Source organism: Polyodon spathula, unplaced genomic scaffold, assembly GCF_017654505.1.
Source record: "Polyodon spathula isolate WHYD16114869_AA unplaced genomic scaffold, ASM1765450v1 scaffolds_784, whole genome shotgun sequence".
Taxonomy (NCBI): Eukaryota; Metazoa; Chordata; class Actinopteri; order Acipenseriformes; family Polyodontidae; genus Polyodon; species Polyodon spathula.
The window spans coordinates 18,167-33,712 of record NW_024472272.1 but is presented as its reverse complement, the minus strand read 5'-3'; the positions used below and the strand labels follow the sequence as shown (position 1 = coordinate 33,712).

Sequence of the window (15,546 nt, the reverse complement as noted above, 5' to 3'; positions counted from 1 at the left end):
TATACACTTTTACCAGCAGAGAATGCATTTCTTCCCTCGTTTGTGGGTTTCCCGTCCCTCAGACACGCGTCCTTCCATGATGCTCTTAACCACAGTGCTCACCTCAGAGTTAGTGAGGGAATGATACAGATTGCTATTCTCAGTTCCTGAGAGCAGGGCATTCGCCTCTCACTCCCGTCCCGGGGTGCTGCTGGACTAGAAGATTACACTTCTAAACCATCTTCATTTTACACAAATGGAGGCTTCATTGTACAGTGTATGACTCGCACCTTCCCCAAATCTTAACTGGTTAGAACGGTAGTGTTTGCATGCAACACTCGGCAAAGTAAATGCAACGAGGGGCAGACTATTCCAGCAAAAATGTCAGCTGATGTACAAATGCACACGGCAGCTTAAGAGTGTGTGTGTGTGTGTGTGTGTGTGTGTGTGTGTGTGTGTGTGGAAAGATTCCCTGCACTCTGATTGGCTGAGTTACAGGGATATAATCTCTGTGTACACCCTTAGAATGTTGGTAACCGCATCACAAAAATAAATCAAATAATATCCCTCCACCAAATAGCGAGGTACAGCACAGGGGAGCAGGGTACAGCACAGGGGAGCAGGGTACAGTACAGGGGAGCAGGGGAGCAGGGGAGCAGGGTACAGTACAGGGGAGCAGGGGAGCAGGGTACAGCACAGAGGAGCAGGGGAGCAGGGTACAGCACAGGGGAGCAGGGTACAGCACAGGGGAGCAGGGTACAGCACAGGGGAGCAGGGTACAGCACAGGGGAGCAGGGTACAGCACAGGGGAGCAGGGTACAGCACAGGGGAGCAGGGTACAGCACAGAGGAGCAGGGGAGCAGGGTACAGCACAGGGGAGCAGGGTACAGCACAGGGGAGCAGGGTACAGCACAGGGGAGCAGGGTACAGCACAGGGGAGCAGGGTACAGCACAGGGGAGCAGGGTACAGCACAGAGGAGCAGGGGATGTATTACTGCATTATAAATACAGTAACTTCATTAGATTGCCACAGGGCTGCCATACATGGGTTCCTGTCCCACCCTAGTAGAAGTGAGTGTAGGCAGTGGGAGTGGTTGTCAGTTTATGCAGAAATAACCACAAATCAAGGGAGGTGCATTATCACACACTCCGTGAGAAAGAAAGATGACTCGCTTTCAGCCCACACACTGCCTGTACATACTGGAAACTTTCTCATGAGGCTGAAAGAAATGACAACAGAACCTTCAACAGGGTTACTGGGAGTGACAACACAGACAGTATATTCCAACAGTGTATGTTAACATGTGGCCCTATGTTCCTGCCAGGACTGAAAGGGTTAATAATAATAACAACAACAACAACAATAATAATGTAACCATGAGTTGATAACTGAACAAAAACAGAATCAATAAGTTAAAGCACAAGAAGAACACATGAACTCGACTCTGTTTCATTCCCTTTGAAGGTAACTCAGAGTTTGAAATCTACTTGGAGAGCATGTCCACATACTCGTCCTTTTTCCAGTATATTGGGATCTTCCTGTTTTCACGACTTTCGGCGGTGTTTCCTGCTACAACTTCCATCAACGTCCTTTGTTACTCTGCACAGGAAACTAGGTGGGTCAGGAGGGGGTCGTATTACCTGTAACACCGGAAGTTAATTAAGTACCGTGCAAAACACCCATTGAGACGAATAGCAAAGTCCCCTCCAGCAAAGCGGTTTAACATTACCAACGCGTTCTTCTTCACATGAGACATTTCCACTACAGCCTGAAATAAGCGCTTTGAATTCACTACACATTAAAGTGTGGTGAGAATAAAAGCGCAGCGCCCTCTGCTGTTGAAAGCGTGCAACGTCATTTACACTCCCAGCAGGCCGACGTGATTTCCAGCGTGCAATCACTCAAACGCAATGAAAAGAAGCGCTGTGGTTTTCATTGCAGACGATCTCTGTCCGAGTACAACTTGGGTTGGTTATATCAGAATGTTTTCATAAACAGTGCCGCTGGCCGGATAGTCTTCCTCCGCACTATTTACAGCAAAACTCCCTGATAAAAAACACTGAGATAAGATTAGGTGCAGCCTCCGCGCTGCAAGAACCGGGGAGGAAAGAGTCCGCATCGAAGTGAAGGCCAGCTCTTTGTAACACTACGAGAGAGGCCGCGGATTCGAGGCTGGGCAATCTGCAAAACTCCGATCTTTGCATATTTTAATAATTCAGGATTTCCTTTTGTTCTGTTGTTTATTATTTACTATATAATAATAATAACAACAAAGAATAGCCCTTTTATCGATTTGATTTTTGACAATTTATTTTTTTTAATAAAGAAGCTGAATGCGTACGAACACAAGCAACAATTACACAGAGATTATAGGGTCTATTACATGCATATACCAATAAACTAAACATTGCAAAATAAATGGCATTTCAGTAATATAAAGTCACTTCTGTAAAATTTAAACAAATAAACAGAGTACAGCCAATTCTCTATTATATTTTACAGACATATACAGAATTCTGTATTTACTGCTTAAATGCAACAAAAGTAATGTGTTCAAACAGAAAGTTTTACATTTACAGTATTTTAGTGCACATCGCCGCCACCTTGTGGTTCAAAACTGTAACAGCACCTAAATGTGAAAATGTCCCAAATCTTTGCTTACTGTACAGCATGTCAACTGTTGCAGGTAATATTACTAAATCAAACTTAAAAACCAAAAATAAAATCATAATTACGGTCCAGTATCAGGAATAAAACGTAAAATCTGAAATAAAATGCACATTCCATTGACACACCATTTCAATAATCCCCTCCACATCCAGGGTTTCGGCTGCAAAATACTGAAACTGCCCCCCTTTCTGAAGAATAAGCCCATCCCCTACACCTCTGCTGATGTGCCCACGTGGTCCAGCCTGGTTCTGAATCCCAAAAGCCTCTGAGACTGCTTGCTGTTATGTATTGTACAGAATGTATTTGAAATCTCAGATTCAGTACTACAGTATGAAGTCAGGGTGAGGGATGGCTAGCAGTCTCACCCCTGCAGGCTTCACTCTGGTTCTGCTCAGCCCCAGTGTACAGGTAACAAGCTCAGGCTGGCAGGGTTCTCTTCTTTACTTTCTTGGACGAGGGCTCCTCCTCCTCCTCGGGGCAGCATCTCCGGAACAGCAGCAGGCTTCTGCCCCAGGCCGTGTGCCCGAAGCTGCGCACCAGCTTCATCCCGCAGCGGGACTCCAGGTGGCCCCTGATCCCCAGGACCCCCCGGACACGCAGCTGCTTGAAGTGCTCGAAGTCCGTCCTGCCCGCCCTGCGCAGGCGCCGTGCAGCCGAGCGGTAGCACCTCCAGGGCTGGGCCTCCAGCAGCAGATGGTGGCAGAGGGCAGCCAGGGAGGAGAGCAGCTCCAGCAGCCCCTGGTCCCCATGGTTCAGGTGGACCCACATGGTCACGGCCAGGCAGGCACACAGGTCGAATGCGGGCCGGCCGCATCGAGCCAGGTAGGACCCCAGGACCTCCTCGCGGGCCCCGCGGTCGGTGATGTCCAGGGGGAGGAAGGTGACAGTCTCGGGGAACGGATTCCCCTCTTGCGCTCTCTGGATCAGGGTCTCATCCAGGTCACAGCCCAGCAGGTGGAGCTGTTTCCTTCCCCCCAGTGCTCCCCCTGCCCCAGGCTGTGAAGAGCCGTCCTCCAGACCCAGCAGATGCCTGTACAGGGCGATGCTCAAATCCTAAAAGGAAACAAGTATGGAGAGACAGACATCACAGGCAAGAACCAGTGTTCTCAGTCCAGGGATGGAAAGAAGACTCCTATTGCATAGCATTTTAACCGATTCCAGGTTTTTCTACTATCTTGAATAGCCACAGTGTAAAGATAACAAGCTTAAGAGTGTCTTATTAAACCAGGGTTAGAAACTGAAGCTGGCCTGAGGCGAATTAAATTTAAATGATGGTTGATGTCCGAGTCTCTGGGCGAGTACTTCAAACAAATGTACACATGCACTCTCAAGTTCATTCTTACATAAAAAACAATGCAAGGTGTAGCAATGGTGAATAAGCATTCATAATCTTACAAAACAGTCACTCGGAACTGAAGCCTTCCTTAACTCGCCCCTGCATGCCACCCTCGCTTAATGACGTTTGCGTTCTCACCCTGCGCGAGATGCGAACTTTGTTAAGGGTTTCAATTTACTGAAACACGTTACATCTTTGAAGTATGTATAAATTTATACAAAATGTGGACATTTATACCGGGTTGTTACCCCCATCATAAGAAAAGATTTAACACGTCATTAGAAAAGAGGGCCGGTTGTACTAACGATGTCAAAAAATAGGTCACGTTTTACTAAACATTATTTTAAAACTAATAAACAAACAATTTCCATCATGTACATCACCGTAATAACAATGTTGTTTAAAATATAAAACAACATATTGATAAACAGTTGCGTTCTTGCCGACAGATTACAGTGACGCATTACAGCCTTGGGACTCGCGGTCTGTGTAGTTCGGTGCTGTTTACATTATCGTCAGCACTCTTAGTAACTGGACGCTGGTATTACTTTTCTTTTACCGACAGAGTACTAGTGAGCGATAGTCAATTTGTTGGAAACCCAGGCTTTAAATTAAATTACAGGTCCATCAGAACTAGGACGTTTCAAAGAGTACTGTATTTAAACTCGTAGGAATGGATCAACCCGCTGTGCAAATTCCTGATCATTTAAAATGACTGTTGTTCTGAAGCAGCACGCCAGGGCGCAGCAAGGCTAGTGCCGTTTCGAGCGATGCCTCACAATGTGTATTTACAATGATGTGTTTGACCGCTTATTAAACTGCCAGTGTTTTGTAACAACAAAGGAACATTTAATGAAATGTTAAACAAAAGTATGTGCATAAAGCCTGTACTCAAGCAACTTACTCCCGAATTGCACCCTACATCGAGCATCAGCAAGGGTGCGCGGTCTGCGGCTCTGCTGTAGCCCAGCTCCTGCAGCAGAGAAGCCGGGATGAGGCTGAGTCGATTCTCCGGGGGATTGAAGCTGTAATAATTGATAAAATTCCCAAACAGAGCGGCTCCAGGGTCGCTGTAATCGATCTCGGGGTTTCCTTCTTCATTCACGTTACCCGTGTCCACCGCCATCTTCTTCTAACACACAATCTGCCCCGTGTGGAAACAAGACCCGACAGTCAGAACAACTTTGGTCTGCTTTTAAACCCCCCAATTTGGCAACTGACTGCATTATTACCCGCGTCGCTGTTTCCGGAGATACCCTCGTGTCTGAACGCTGTGTCTATATTTTACAGGCCGTCACCAGTGGTATAGTAGGAATTTGTTTTGTGCAGCTGCTGTCACTGCAGTGAAACCAGCTGCCATAGTAAAAATTCTACCATTGCTAAATGCTCCCTGTGTGTGAGGTGATGCGTCCCCGTCACTGTGCGTTATTTATTGATATTTATTGAGATGCAATTCTCTTTGCTGTGCTGAAACAGCACAGTTACAGTGACACGCGCGCGAGATAACGAAAGACTCGCTGTTGCGTAGCAGTTCGTGTCAGTCCAGGTTTTATAACTAGTTACTGTGAACTTTACAAAAACGCATGCGTTGTCAGTCTAACAGCTCGTGCCACAAATAAAAAAAAAACAAAAAAAACAGCCTGAAATGGGAATACACTATTTTGTGAAGGGCGTTTTGAAGCGTCACAGTGAAATGCCGGAGTGCACGCGTTCTTCCAGGGCACGAACTCGAACACAAGCCTTCGCCAGCAGCGCCGCACCAAAATCGATTCTCCGTTAAAACGAACAGTGAGGTATGGTATTCTCCGGAGACAAAGCGAGGTGCTGTAATCAGTACCGAGAAGGCTCGTTACAGTAATGCGTGCTGACTGTATTTATCATACCCTATTTATTTACTCGCGAATCAGCAGTGCATTCCACTATGTTAAAGATTTGTAACAATTTGCACGACTTTTTGTTTGCTTGCTAAATGACATTCCACCCGTATTAAAATACTGGTATCAGTAATGGTGGTTCGGCTTCGTCTCTCACTGGAAATCATGTAGCAACAAACGCACAGGAAGTTCCAAAGAAATGTTGCTTAATGCAGTGTCATGATGATCGTGCAGTTGTATCCCCCCTGTGTGTGTAGGGTATTTCTATCTATTCTAATGTCCTTATGTGTTTTATTTGAACAGCCAGTTTCTCCTGAGCAACAATGTCCACTGGCACTCAGAAATCAGCGAAACGCACCGGACGAGAAAGGGCCGCTACTCTATGCAGTAAGATCTACAGTGTTACTGGTTAACACATCAGAAACAGATGTGACTTAGATTAGTAATATTCCTCACAGAATGGAAATGTGGTGTATTGTGCTGGAGGCCTTTTAAAAACAATAGTGACTGCTGACGTTCCTAGAGTGATTTGAAAATCAGTAAAGTTAACATATGTCATGCTTGAAATGCACACCCAGTCCTGTTTTTTTTTTTGAGTAAGTGTATTATGCAAATGATCTGGAGCCAGGAGTTTGATGTTAAAAATGTTGTTCCTCACTTACTTACAGCTGCATGCACAGCTTCTATTGGTAAACTTACACAGACTCAGGTGAGACTTCTTAGTGCTGTGGGATCAGTTTGGATTTAGCAGAGGCCTGATTGTTCAAACTCCTGGCATCTACTGATACCTGAACAAGAGGAGGTCTGAAACCGAGGACGGGGTTCAGCAGTAGGGCTAGTGTGAGTTTCAAGCAAGCCTTGTCTTATGCCATTATGGTCTTTTATTTCGTTCACAGATTTGCAGAAAACACACAAAGCAGCCTTGTTCCCTCAGAGTCCTGAGTCTGCAGATGACCAGTCTCTTCCTAGCAGCCCTGAGCAAGCAGTTTTGAGGAACCAATACGTAGAGCCAGTGATCGCTGTTCAGCTGGCCCCAGGCAGGGCCGATTTCCTGGAGACTGGGAGACGTCTCGCGGACCTGAGGACTAGACTGATCAGCACTGGACAACTATTTGAGAGGGACAGGGGTACCGATAAAGCCCCCAACATTGTAGCGCTGGGCGGAGTGGAAGGGATCGGAAAAACCACCGAAGTGCAGAAGCTGGCGTTTGACTGGGTCAATGGAAAGGGGCTTGAGAAGTTTGCGTTCGTGTTCCTGTTTAAATTCTGGGAGCTAAACATCCTCCAGAAGGAGGCGGTATCTCTAGTTGGTCTCATCGCCTGGCAGCACAAACACCTCAAGGGGAAGGACTTGGGAGAAATTCTGCAGAGACCGGAATCCCTCTTGTTCATTTTTGATGGCTTGGACCAGTACAAGCACAGCCTGGATTTCCCGAGGGCGCAGCTCTGTTCCAACGTGGAGGAAGCCGCTCCTGTTCACAAGCTGGTCTCCAGCCTCCTGGCCCAGGCTTTACTGAACGGCTGCTCAGTGCTCATCACAAGCCGGACGACCTCGTCATCCCTCTTCGAACTACTGGACACTGGCAAAGTCGATCTCTATGCCGAGATTTACGGATTCGCCCCGGAACAGAGGAAGAGATTCTTCGGGAAGTTATTTGGTGGCAGTCGGGTTGCCGATGAAGCCTTCCGTTACGTGGAGCAGAACGACGGTCTGTACTCCCTGTGCTTCAGCCCTTCTTTCTGTTCCATCTTCGCCTCTGTGCTCAAGTCCTGCTCGGCTGCGCGAGAGCGAGAGCTGGAAACTGTGAGTGAGATGTTGGTGAACTTCGTTTGGGGCAACATGCTCCCGGCCCCAGGTAAAGCAAGAGAGAAGCGGGGGGCCCTGCTGAAACTGGGAAAGCTGGCTTTCCACGGCGTGTCTGAAGGGCTCTCTGTGTTTTACGATGAGGACCTGTGCTCATTCGGCCTCACATTCCCCAAGCGGTTCCTCCCTGGGATTTTCCAGAGAGAGAGCCTGCAGGGGCGCTGGAGCTACACCTTTGCTGTCCCCCCCTTGCAGCAGTTTTTGGCTGCCTGTTACTTGCTCTTCGACACCTCAGCAGACCTCAAAGAGTTCCTCAAGAAGACGGACAGCCAGAGCGACGTTCATTTCCAGATCCTGATGCTCTTCCTGGCAGGAATTTCTGAGCCCGCTGTAATGAAACCTGTGGATGCGATGCTGGTAGAGTTTGGGAGGGGCAGGGCAGAAACGGTCCAGGAATGGTTGAAAGGCACAGCACAGCAGGCTCTGCAGGACCACAGGAAAAAGAAGCTTCTAACCGCCCTTCGATTCCTCTATGAAACTCAGAACAAGAGTTTGATAACAACGGAGTTCGCGAAGGAGATTTGTCGTAGTCTTTCGTACAACACTTTCAGCGATCTGGACTGCACAGTGCTGCTCTCTGTTTCCAGCTGCTGCCAAGATCTTCCAGAGTTCAGACTAATGGGATCCTCCTTCACAGAGACAGGCTTCGACAGACTGCTGCCGGCTTTCAGAAGCTGTCAGAAAATTGAGTAAGTGCTGCTCACAATTATATTTTCTAATTAAGCATCTCCTTCAGGTATCTTGCATGAAGTGCCGCTAATGTGTTATTATAACCCACTGAAGGTGCCAACCTCATATTTTTTATGTTCTGGAAACTCCACTTGTAGTGTAGCATCTTTATAGTTGGCACACTCAGGGATGGAAATAAGGTAAAAATGATTAAGAGCTGGTTTCAGACCCTGATTAGCACTAGTCTCGGACTACCTCCCGGTGATTTAGGTAAAGTAATCCAAAATTACTGCTAAATCTGTTAACCGAGCAGTTTAAAATAAATGTAGTCTCTGAATAATCTTTGATATCTTTTATAAATTCTGTTGCAAGAACGAACACGAAACTTGTCATTTTTGCCAGTGAATACATTTCAAGCAGAGTTTATTCAGACATTCAAAGGTTTGTGAAAAAGTTTTCTTTTACAACCATAGCTTTCTATTCCCTAATCTCTGCAGCCTGAAGAACTGTCGACTGACCCCAGGGAGTTGTGAAGTACTGGCCTCCGCTCTCTCCTCGCAGCAGTCTCGCCTCACAGCCCTGGATCTGAATAGCAACCCTTTGGAGGATTCTGGAATCAAACTGCTGTGTACCGGGATGAAGGACTCAAACTGCAAAATACAGAACCTGGTGTGAGTACCCAGAACTCAATTCTGAGCTTAACCCAAACCCTAACCCTAACCCTAACCCTCACCCAGAACTCAATTCTGAGCTTAACCCTAACCCTAACCCAGAACTCAATTCTGACCTTAACCCTTTAAAGTTAATGTTCTTATTTATGCAATGAGGTACACAGAACAGGGTTTACATGTACTGACAGATTGGTTCTGGTCCTCCAAATTGTCCCCAGTACTGTAAGATGCAATACAGCCATGTCTCATCAGGATATAGGTTGATCACATCAAACACATGTCAAGTAAACAAATGTTTTGGCTAATGAGTCCTTATGCTAACACCCCACATGTATGATCGCATAGCAACTTGCCTCCCAATCTCTGCAGGCTGAGGGGCTGCTCGTTCACGGCTGATTGCTGTGAGGATCTCGCCGCTGCTCTCAGTACAGACCACTCAAGCCTGGCAGAGCTGGATCTGAGCTTCAACCAGCTGGGGGATTCAGGATTGAAGCGTCTGTCTGCTGGGCTGAGGGATCCAAACTGCAAGCTGGAGACGCTGGGGTGGGTCCTTCATATCAGTGGTTTCAGTGCAATAAATAGTAATTTGTGTTGAGACATATTCTTTCAAAATGGAAACATCGAAAATCCTTTCATTTTGAATAGGCTGGTGGAAAACAAAAGAATGATGTGTACAATATTATAGATAGCTATTGAAGAAAGGAGGACAGCGATAGCGGAATCTTATTTATTTCAGGACGCCGTTCATGCACTGGTTTCCTTGGCATCTTTTTGACAGTCGTTTATAAATTCTCTTTTAAGAATGAGTCCGAACATGGTTTTTCTTGCCACCATATGTTTGCTTGAATATTCCCATCGCTGTCGCATCTCTAGCTGTAAGAATTCATTTCTGTGCTTGACTGATGTCTGCGTCTTATTAAAATGGTTTAAATAACCGAGATGATCTGCACAGGCTGAGCAGCTGTGAGCTGACAGCTGGGGGCTGTGAGGACCTCGCCTCGGCCCTGTGCTGCAGCCACTCCTGCCTGCACTCACTCTACCTGAGCGCTAATGAACTGGAGGATTCGGGGCTGAAGTGGCTGTCTGCTGCAATGAGGGATCCGAACTGTAAACTGCAGGATCTCGAGTAAGTCAACCAGGCTCTTGGGTGGTGGGAAACAGGTGCTGGGAGGTGGAAAGGCATGAGGGGTTAGTGTGTGTGCCAACTGCACCACTCTCCTTTTTCCATTTAAATAATTTAGACCCTACAGAGAAAATCTGCACAGCAGTTTGGTCCATCCATGGTTTTACTATGAGTTTAATAAGACACAGCTGAGCAGGTTACCAGTGCACTGTGACTAATCAAGCTTGTAGTAAAACCTGGAATGGGTCAAACTGCTATGCAACAGCAGTCCATCTCTGATATAAAAACTCAACAACACCATTTTGTTTCTATTTCAGCCCCAACACGTTTTGTCATTGAATTAACGTTGAGGCTGTTTCTTGGTTCTGCAGGCTGTCCGATTGCTACCTCACCTCTGAGTGCTGTCAGGGTTTAGCTTCAGCTCTGCAGGCAAAGCACTCCCTCCTGAGAAGGCTGCAGCTGGGGAACAATGAGCTGGGCAGTGCAGGTGGGAGGGTGCTGTGTGCTGCTCTGCAGGAGCCAGGCTGCAAGGTGGAGAGTCTGGGGTGAGTGATGCAACACACAGAGGAACCCTTTCTTTCCCTGCTCCTTTGCACCATGCTTTGCAGTGCTGATCTTCATGTAAGCTAGATCTCAGGTTTTTGGTGTCCTCTGTCTCCCCACAGGCTGTCTCACTGCGATCTCACCTCTGAGCTCTGCCAGGATATTGCCTCGGTTCTGTGTTCCGGTCACTGCAGTCTGAGAGAGCTGGAGCTGGCAGTGAACAAACTGGGGGACTCCGGGGTGAAAGTGCTGTGTGCTGCTCTGAGGAACCCAAACTGCAAACTGGAGAGGCTAAAGTGAATGAACCTTTCTAACAACATGTAGGACAGGACAGGACAGAGGATAGTCACTGCTGGTGTATTACAACTACAGTATCTCAAAAAGCAGAAGCCATGAGAGGAGAAACAGACTTTGTGCACAGATTCTGCTTCATCATACATGCCAGGGACATTAAACTTAATCAGAAACCAAAACTGCTGCATATCTTATTCCACGTGTAAAGTGTGTATACTGAGAATTGTTTTTTTTCCCCCAATTTTTCCCAATGTTTCCATTAAAAACACATTTTTACTGATTTTGTGCCTATTTTAATATTTGTAAAATAAACTCCAAAAAATTTCTGGGGAAAATGTGTTGAGATAAAAACTGAAAATGGGAACGTTATGTAAGAGAGACAGGGTGACCTGAACATAATCCCTTATCATCAGTCATGTATTTAGAATGTAAGGAATCTAACACCTGTGCCTCCTTCCAGCCTGGACCTCACCAGTCTCACAGACACCTGTGTGGGGGATCTCTCCTCGGCACTCACTACAAGCCGGACCCTGTCTGTCCTGGATCTGAGCAACAATGGATTCACAGATGCCTCGGTCCCAGCATTCAGACAGATGATAGCGGCCAGCACCCTCAAGGAAATCCTGTAAGTATCTGTGACGCTCAACATGCTTCATGCAGTGTTGGGACCCTACAGAACACAGAGCGTGCACAACAGGTGGGTGGGGTGCTTGCATTATTTAGAGTTTGTTTTTGGAAACATAAGAAGATTCAAGGCTTTACTCTGTTGTGGCCCAAGACACACATAAAAAGCAGAAGATGCATTCTGTACTTAATGTATGAACCATGATCTTGTATTGAGAGACTCCATCTAATACTTACTGTATGCAAACACAGCCGAGGTTGATCCCTGTGTTTATATTCCTTGAGAAGGGTCCCCAGTCTCCCCAAGGATTTTCCAATAAATAACCTGGCATTCAAGGATGTGACATTGCAAGCTTTCTATCTGCTTTCTGTCTTTCAGTTTGTCGGAGGCAGACTTTTCTGAAGAAAGCCTGGATGTCCTGCTTGAGCTGGACACCCCCGGAAGGCACATCTCTCTGTAAAGAATTCCTCAACTGCATTTAAAGAAATGTGTATGTTACAGCTGCACAGAACCTTTCCGCATCGTTAACAAAAGCAGCACCAATCAAACTGCATTCATAATCCATCTAAACATTTTCTTTTTATGTAAGTAACCCAGGAGATGAGAAAGTTTGCCAGGAGGAGGGCCCTGTTTGATCAGCTATCATATCATTGTAACCAGAGCATTCCTGTGGTTTGGTGTGCAAGCATGCAGAAATTAACATTTGGGTTCAATACACTGTACTGCAGCCACGTAGGACCTGCTTTCGTATGCTTAATACTGTGTGTGGCTTCAATTAGTATCATCACTGATGCTAATATTACCGGAGGTGATCGCCCTTGCACACTGTGCTTGTGTACGTCACACGGTACAGTTATGCATATATCCAGAGACTGGCTTGTCAAGTTTAGATGAAACCTGAAAAGAACCTTCTTTAGACTGGGGGGGGGGGGTATATAAAGGAATCTGTCCTCCTGTCTGTCTGTCTGTGTGCATACTGGGACTGCAGGGCTCCTATATCAATCGTTTCATGATGTGGCTGATTTTTAATTTAGTCGTGATGCGAGGGGCGGATGTTGTCGACTTGCTTGCTATTTTTTTGAATGAGTTTCTACCAATAAAACCATTTTATAGTCAATATGTGAAGTGTATGATTTCTTATTTTTTTCCGTAGTATTGATTTACAATGAAACAAAGAGGGGAAATGGAATTGAAAGCGAGCTGCTTTAACTAGTTGTAATATTTCTTTCTTTCTTTCTTTTTTTTTACTTTGTAAAAGCATAGTGTAATTGCATTTAAAAGTGGCTTGAGAAGGAGGGGACGTGAAAGCATAGAATAGGATAGGGAAGTTCAAGTTCCAGTTACATCATTTTAACCGTGCAATTAAATTACGTATCAGAAGAAATGGGGAAATTGTCGTTATCTGGTTGACATTTTGTGTAGCATTTCATGTTTGCAGCTCAAAAAAATTCCATGTCATGCTTTTTTTTTTTTTAAAACAAAATTAGCTATATGTATTTTGATTATAATAAAGTTGTTAAAAATGAAAACATATTTACCGTATTATTTCTAAAATAACATAAAATAATAAATAGAATAAAAGAGTGGCCCGTACGGGGATCGAACCCGCGACCTTGGCGTTATTAGCACCACGCTCTAACCAACTGAGCTAACCGGCCGGAGTGGATAAGTTAGCTGCACAATCTACTCTGGTAGCTAACGCGTTGATTTTTATTTTTCTAACATTTACAGTAGAATATATTACATTGTTGAACACAGCGCACGCCCTTCACATTGACAGGTACAATAGTTCAACTAGGCCTACATTTTAATAACAATCACAACACTGTTTTAATTCCGTACCGAGTTTTTTTTTTTTTTCTCGCGAGTTTTCAGGCTGTGTATTTTGTCCCTAAGCGTCCCGTACCTCCAAATCACGTGTTGCAAGTACTCTTCTGACATTGAAGTGGAGCATCGCATCGCATTATTACATCAGAGGTAAGATTGAATAAAATACCCTGAATCTGACAACAACAACAACAACAACAACAATAATAATAATAGAGTATTTATAAATCTGATAACTGGAACGTGTTGTGGCGTATCTTCGAGTTTGAATAATGGTCGAAACTAAAATCGCAATTTCAAACGTCGTTACGTGTACTTGTGATAAATTATTAACAAATGATATCTCAAATACATGTAGTTATTTTTGACACGTGTCACGCACTGCTGTGTATAGTGTACATTTTCAGTTTGCACAACTATAATAAGTAATATAGCCTTAGGTAATTTAGCATCGTGTCGTGGCTTTTAGGAGAAACACTCGTCGTTTCCAAAACAAACAAACACACGTGATTACTATTTGAGTCTTTTAAAAGCAAAAATAGCGTGTACCCAGCTACCTAGCTCGTGGAAATAAGACTTCTGTTGCATAACAGTGTCGCCCATTCCAGGTGCTGGATTAGCCCCAGTGTACCGGTAACAGGCTCGCGTGTGTCTTATTAAACTCCGAGCCGAACCGGGAATGGATCAGACCGCTGTGCGACAGGAGGCTTATTTCTACAGGTTTGTTTCAAATACACTCCCATGAAAAATTCTTGGTGTGTATCGGTGTAATTATTATAATGCAGACTCGCTGTGTGTCGGGTCAGTTCCAATTCCAGTTCCTTTTTAAAATCTTTTCCCAGTTCCCTTTTAATCAGTCCCAACACATTACTGCTCTTAATTGCAATGAGCAGAATTCTGTAAAAATGAGCTTCTCACAGTGGCAGCGAATTACTTCAGCTGTTTAATCAACGTTATTCAGTTACATAGGCTTCAAATGAAAGCAGCTCAGCAATCTCTAAAATATCAATCCTTTGAAGGAATTGGAACTGGGAATTGATTTGGAAAAGGAATTGCAAATTGAAAAACAGGAATTGATCTCCACCCTGATTACTTGTGACCTAGGAAGTGTCCTGCTTCATCCTAGTCAAAAAAAGATAATGTATCCATGTGGTGTAATACCTTTATATCCTCTGGAAATGACATCACAATCAAACTGCCATTCAATTATTTAGCTGTGCAAGATCATGTTCACTCCCGAGACATCAGTGTGTATCATAGAGCCCCGATGCGACAGTCTAAACATGTCTAATCTAAAAAGAAAAAAAAACACTGTAGTAGTTTTTGATGACAATTTTATTTCTTGTATGTATTTGTTTGTTGTCATAACATTTAATAAAACACAATTCTGGGGAAAAAAAAACAGAAAGGAGAGGCCAGTGGGTCTGTGTTAATGACTGTTTGTGTGTGTGTGTGTAGCACAGGCTCTTGTTAATGACTGTGTGTGTGTGTAGCACAGGCTCTTGTTAATGACGGTGTCTGTGTTGCCGTGCAGGTTGGTCGCCATGGTGTTTGGGAAGCGGATCGCTGACGTGGGGTACCGCGTGTTCTCGGGCACCATGATGCTGCTCACGGTCTATGGCGGGTTCCTGTGCACCATGCGAGGCTATCGTTACTACCAGCGGCAGAAACTACTACGGGAAGCTGCAGAGAACCAATCAGAGATCCTCAAGGACTGACACGCCCCCGGACTGTGCCACCCTTATACACACACTGCATACTGTATATTTCATTTGCTCTGGAAGGATGCAACACTAATACAACCGTGCCAAGAGATTTGTAAAATATGTATTGCCAGAGGGATTTACAATACAGCACTGCAAGCTCCAAAATAAGATTGCATCCAAGATAAAGGGACTGTTGATATGTTTGCAGGCTCCAAGCATTTGGCCTTTTACAGTAATGTGCCTCGATACTGATTTTGCATGGCATCCCTGTGCTTTGTGTGTGTCATGCACCTTTTGTGTGTTACTGGGTTCAAAGAATGTAAACTGAAATGATTAAATGTGTTTTTTTTTCCATGCAGTTCTC

The 15,546-nt window shown here is 45.1% G+C and overlaps 3 protein-coding genes and 1 non-coding gene across 5 annotated transcripts; 2 read left to right on the top strand and 2 right to left on the bottom strand.

Annotated features, from left to right (window-relative positions):
* Positions 1 to 2,272: 2,272 nt before the first annotated feature.
* LOC121308828 (pre-miRNA 5'-monophosphate methyltransferase) lies at positions 2,273 to 5,305 on the bottom strand. The gene is made up of 3 exons (XM_041241498.1): positions 5,219 to 5,305; positions 4,891 to 5,130; positions 2,273 to 3,703 (listed from the first exon to the last, which is right to left on the bottom strand). The coding sequence occupies exons 2-3, from the start codon at positions 5,110 to 5,112 to the stop codon at positions 3,068 to 3,070; spliced, it is 858 nt and encodes a 285-aa protein (XP_041097432.1). The 5' UTR covers positions 5,113 to 5,130; positions 5,219 to 5,305; the 3' UTR covers positions 2,273 to 3,067.
* On the top strand, positions 5,212 to 13,107 carry LOC121308827 (NACHT, LRR and PYD domains-containing protein 12-like). Of its 2 annotated transcripts, none has more exons than XM_041241497.1 (10): positions 5,212 to 5,289; positions 6,164 to 6,247; positions 6,757 to 8,413; positions 8,891 to 9,064; positions 9,434 to 9,607; positions 10,017 to 10,190; positions 10,559 to 10,732; positions 10,853 to 11,026; positions 11,485 to 11,649; positions 12,028 to 13,107. In XM_041241497.1, the coding sequence occupies exons 2-10, from the start codon at positions 6,184 to 6,186 to the stop codon at positions 12,107 to 12,109; spliced, it is 2,838 nt and encodes a 945-aa protein (XP_041097431.1). In that variant the 5' UTR covers positions 5,212 to 5,289; positions 6,164 to 6,183; the 3' UTR covers positions 12,110 to 13,107. The 2 variants fall into 2 exon arrangements, with proteins under 2 accessions (XP_041097431.1, XP_041097430.1); XM_041241496.1 differs by lacking the exon at positions 5,212 to 5,289 and adding an exon at positions 5,688 to 5,779.
* Positions 13,108 to 13,233: 126 nt separating this feature from the next.
* Positions 13,234 to 13,307, bottom strand: trnai-aau. The gene has a single exon. It is a non-coding gene; the product is annotated as a tRNA-Ile (tRNA).
* Positions 13,308 to 13,525: 218 nt separating this feature from the next.
* LOC121308832 (cytochrome c oxidase assembly protein COX14 homolog) lies at positions 13,526 to 15,540 on the top strand. The gene is made up of 2 exons (XM_041241502.1): positions 13,526 to 13,626; positions 15,011 to 15,540. Exon 2 carries the CDS (start codon positions 15,021 to 15,023, stop codon positions 15,192 to 15,194), a length of 174 nt encoding a protein of 57 aa, XP_041097436.1. The 5' UTR covers positions 13,526 to 13,626; positions 15,011 to 15,020; the 3' UTR covers positions 15,195 to 15,540.
* The last annotated feature ends 6 nt before the right edge of the window (positions 15,541 to 15,546 follow it).

Coding starts and splice junctions, on each gene's coding strand:
- LOC121308828 (XM_041241498.1), bottom strand. CDS start 5,112: ATGGCGGTGGACACGGGTAACGTGAATGAAGAAGGAAACCCCGAGATC. Junction 3,704..4,890: donor ATGTAGGGTGCAATTCGGGA/GTAAGTTGCTTG, acceptor GTTTCCTTTTAG/GATTTGAGCATCGCCCTGTA.
- LOC121308827 (XM_041241497.1), top strand. CDS start 6,184: ATGTCCACTGGCACTCAGAAATCAGCGAAACGCACCGGACGAGAAAGG. Junction 9,065..9,433: donor TGCAAAATACAGAACCTGGT/GTGAGTACCCAG, acceptor CAATCTCTGCAG/GCTGAGGGGCTGCTCGTTCA. Junction 10,733..10,852: donor TGCAAGGTGGAGAGTCTGGG/GTGAGTGATGCA, acceptor GTCTCCCCACAG/GCTGTCTCACTGCGATCTCA.
- LOC121308832 (XM_041241502.1), top strand. CDS start 15,021: ATGGTGTTTGGGAAGCGGATCGCTGACGTGGGGTACCGCGTGTTCTCG.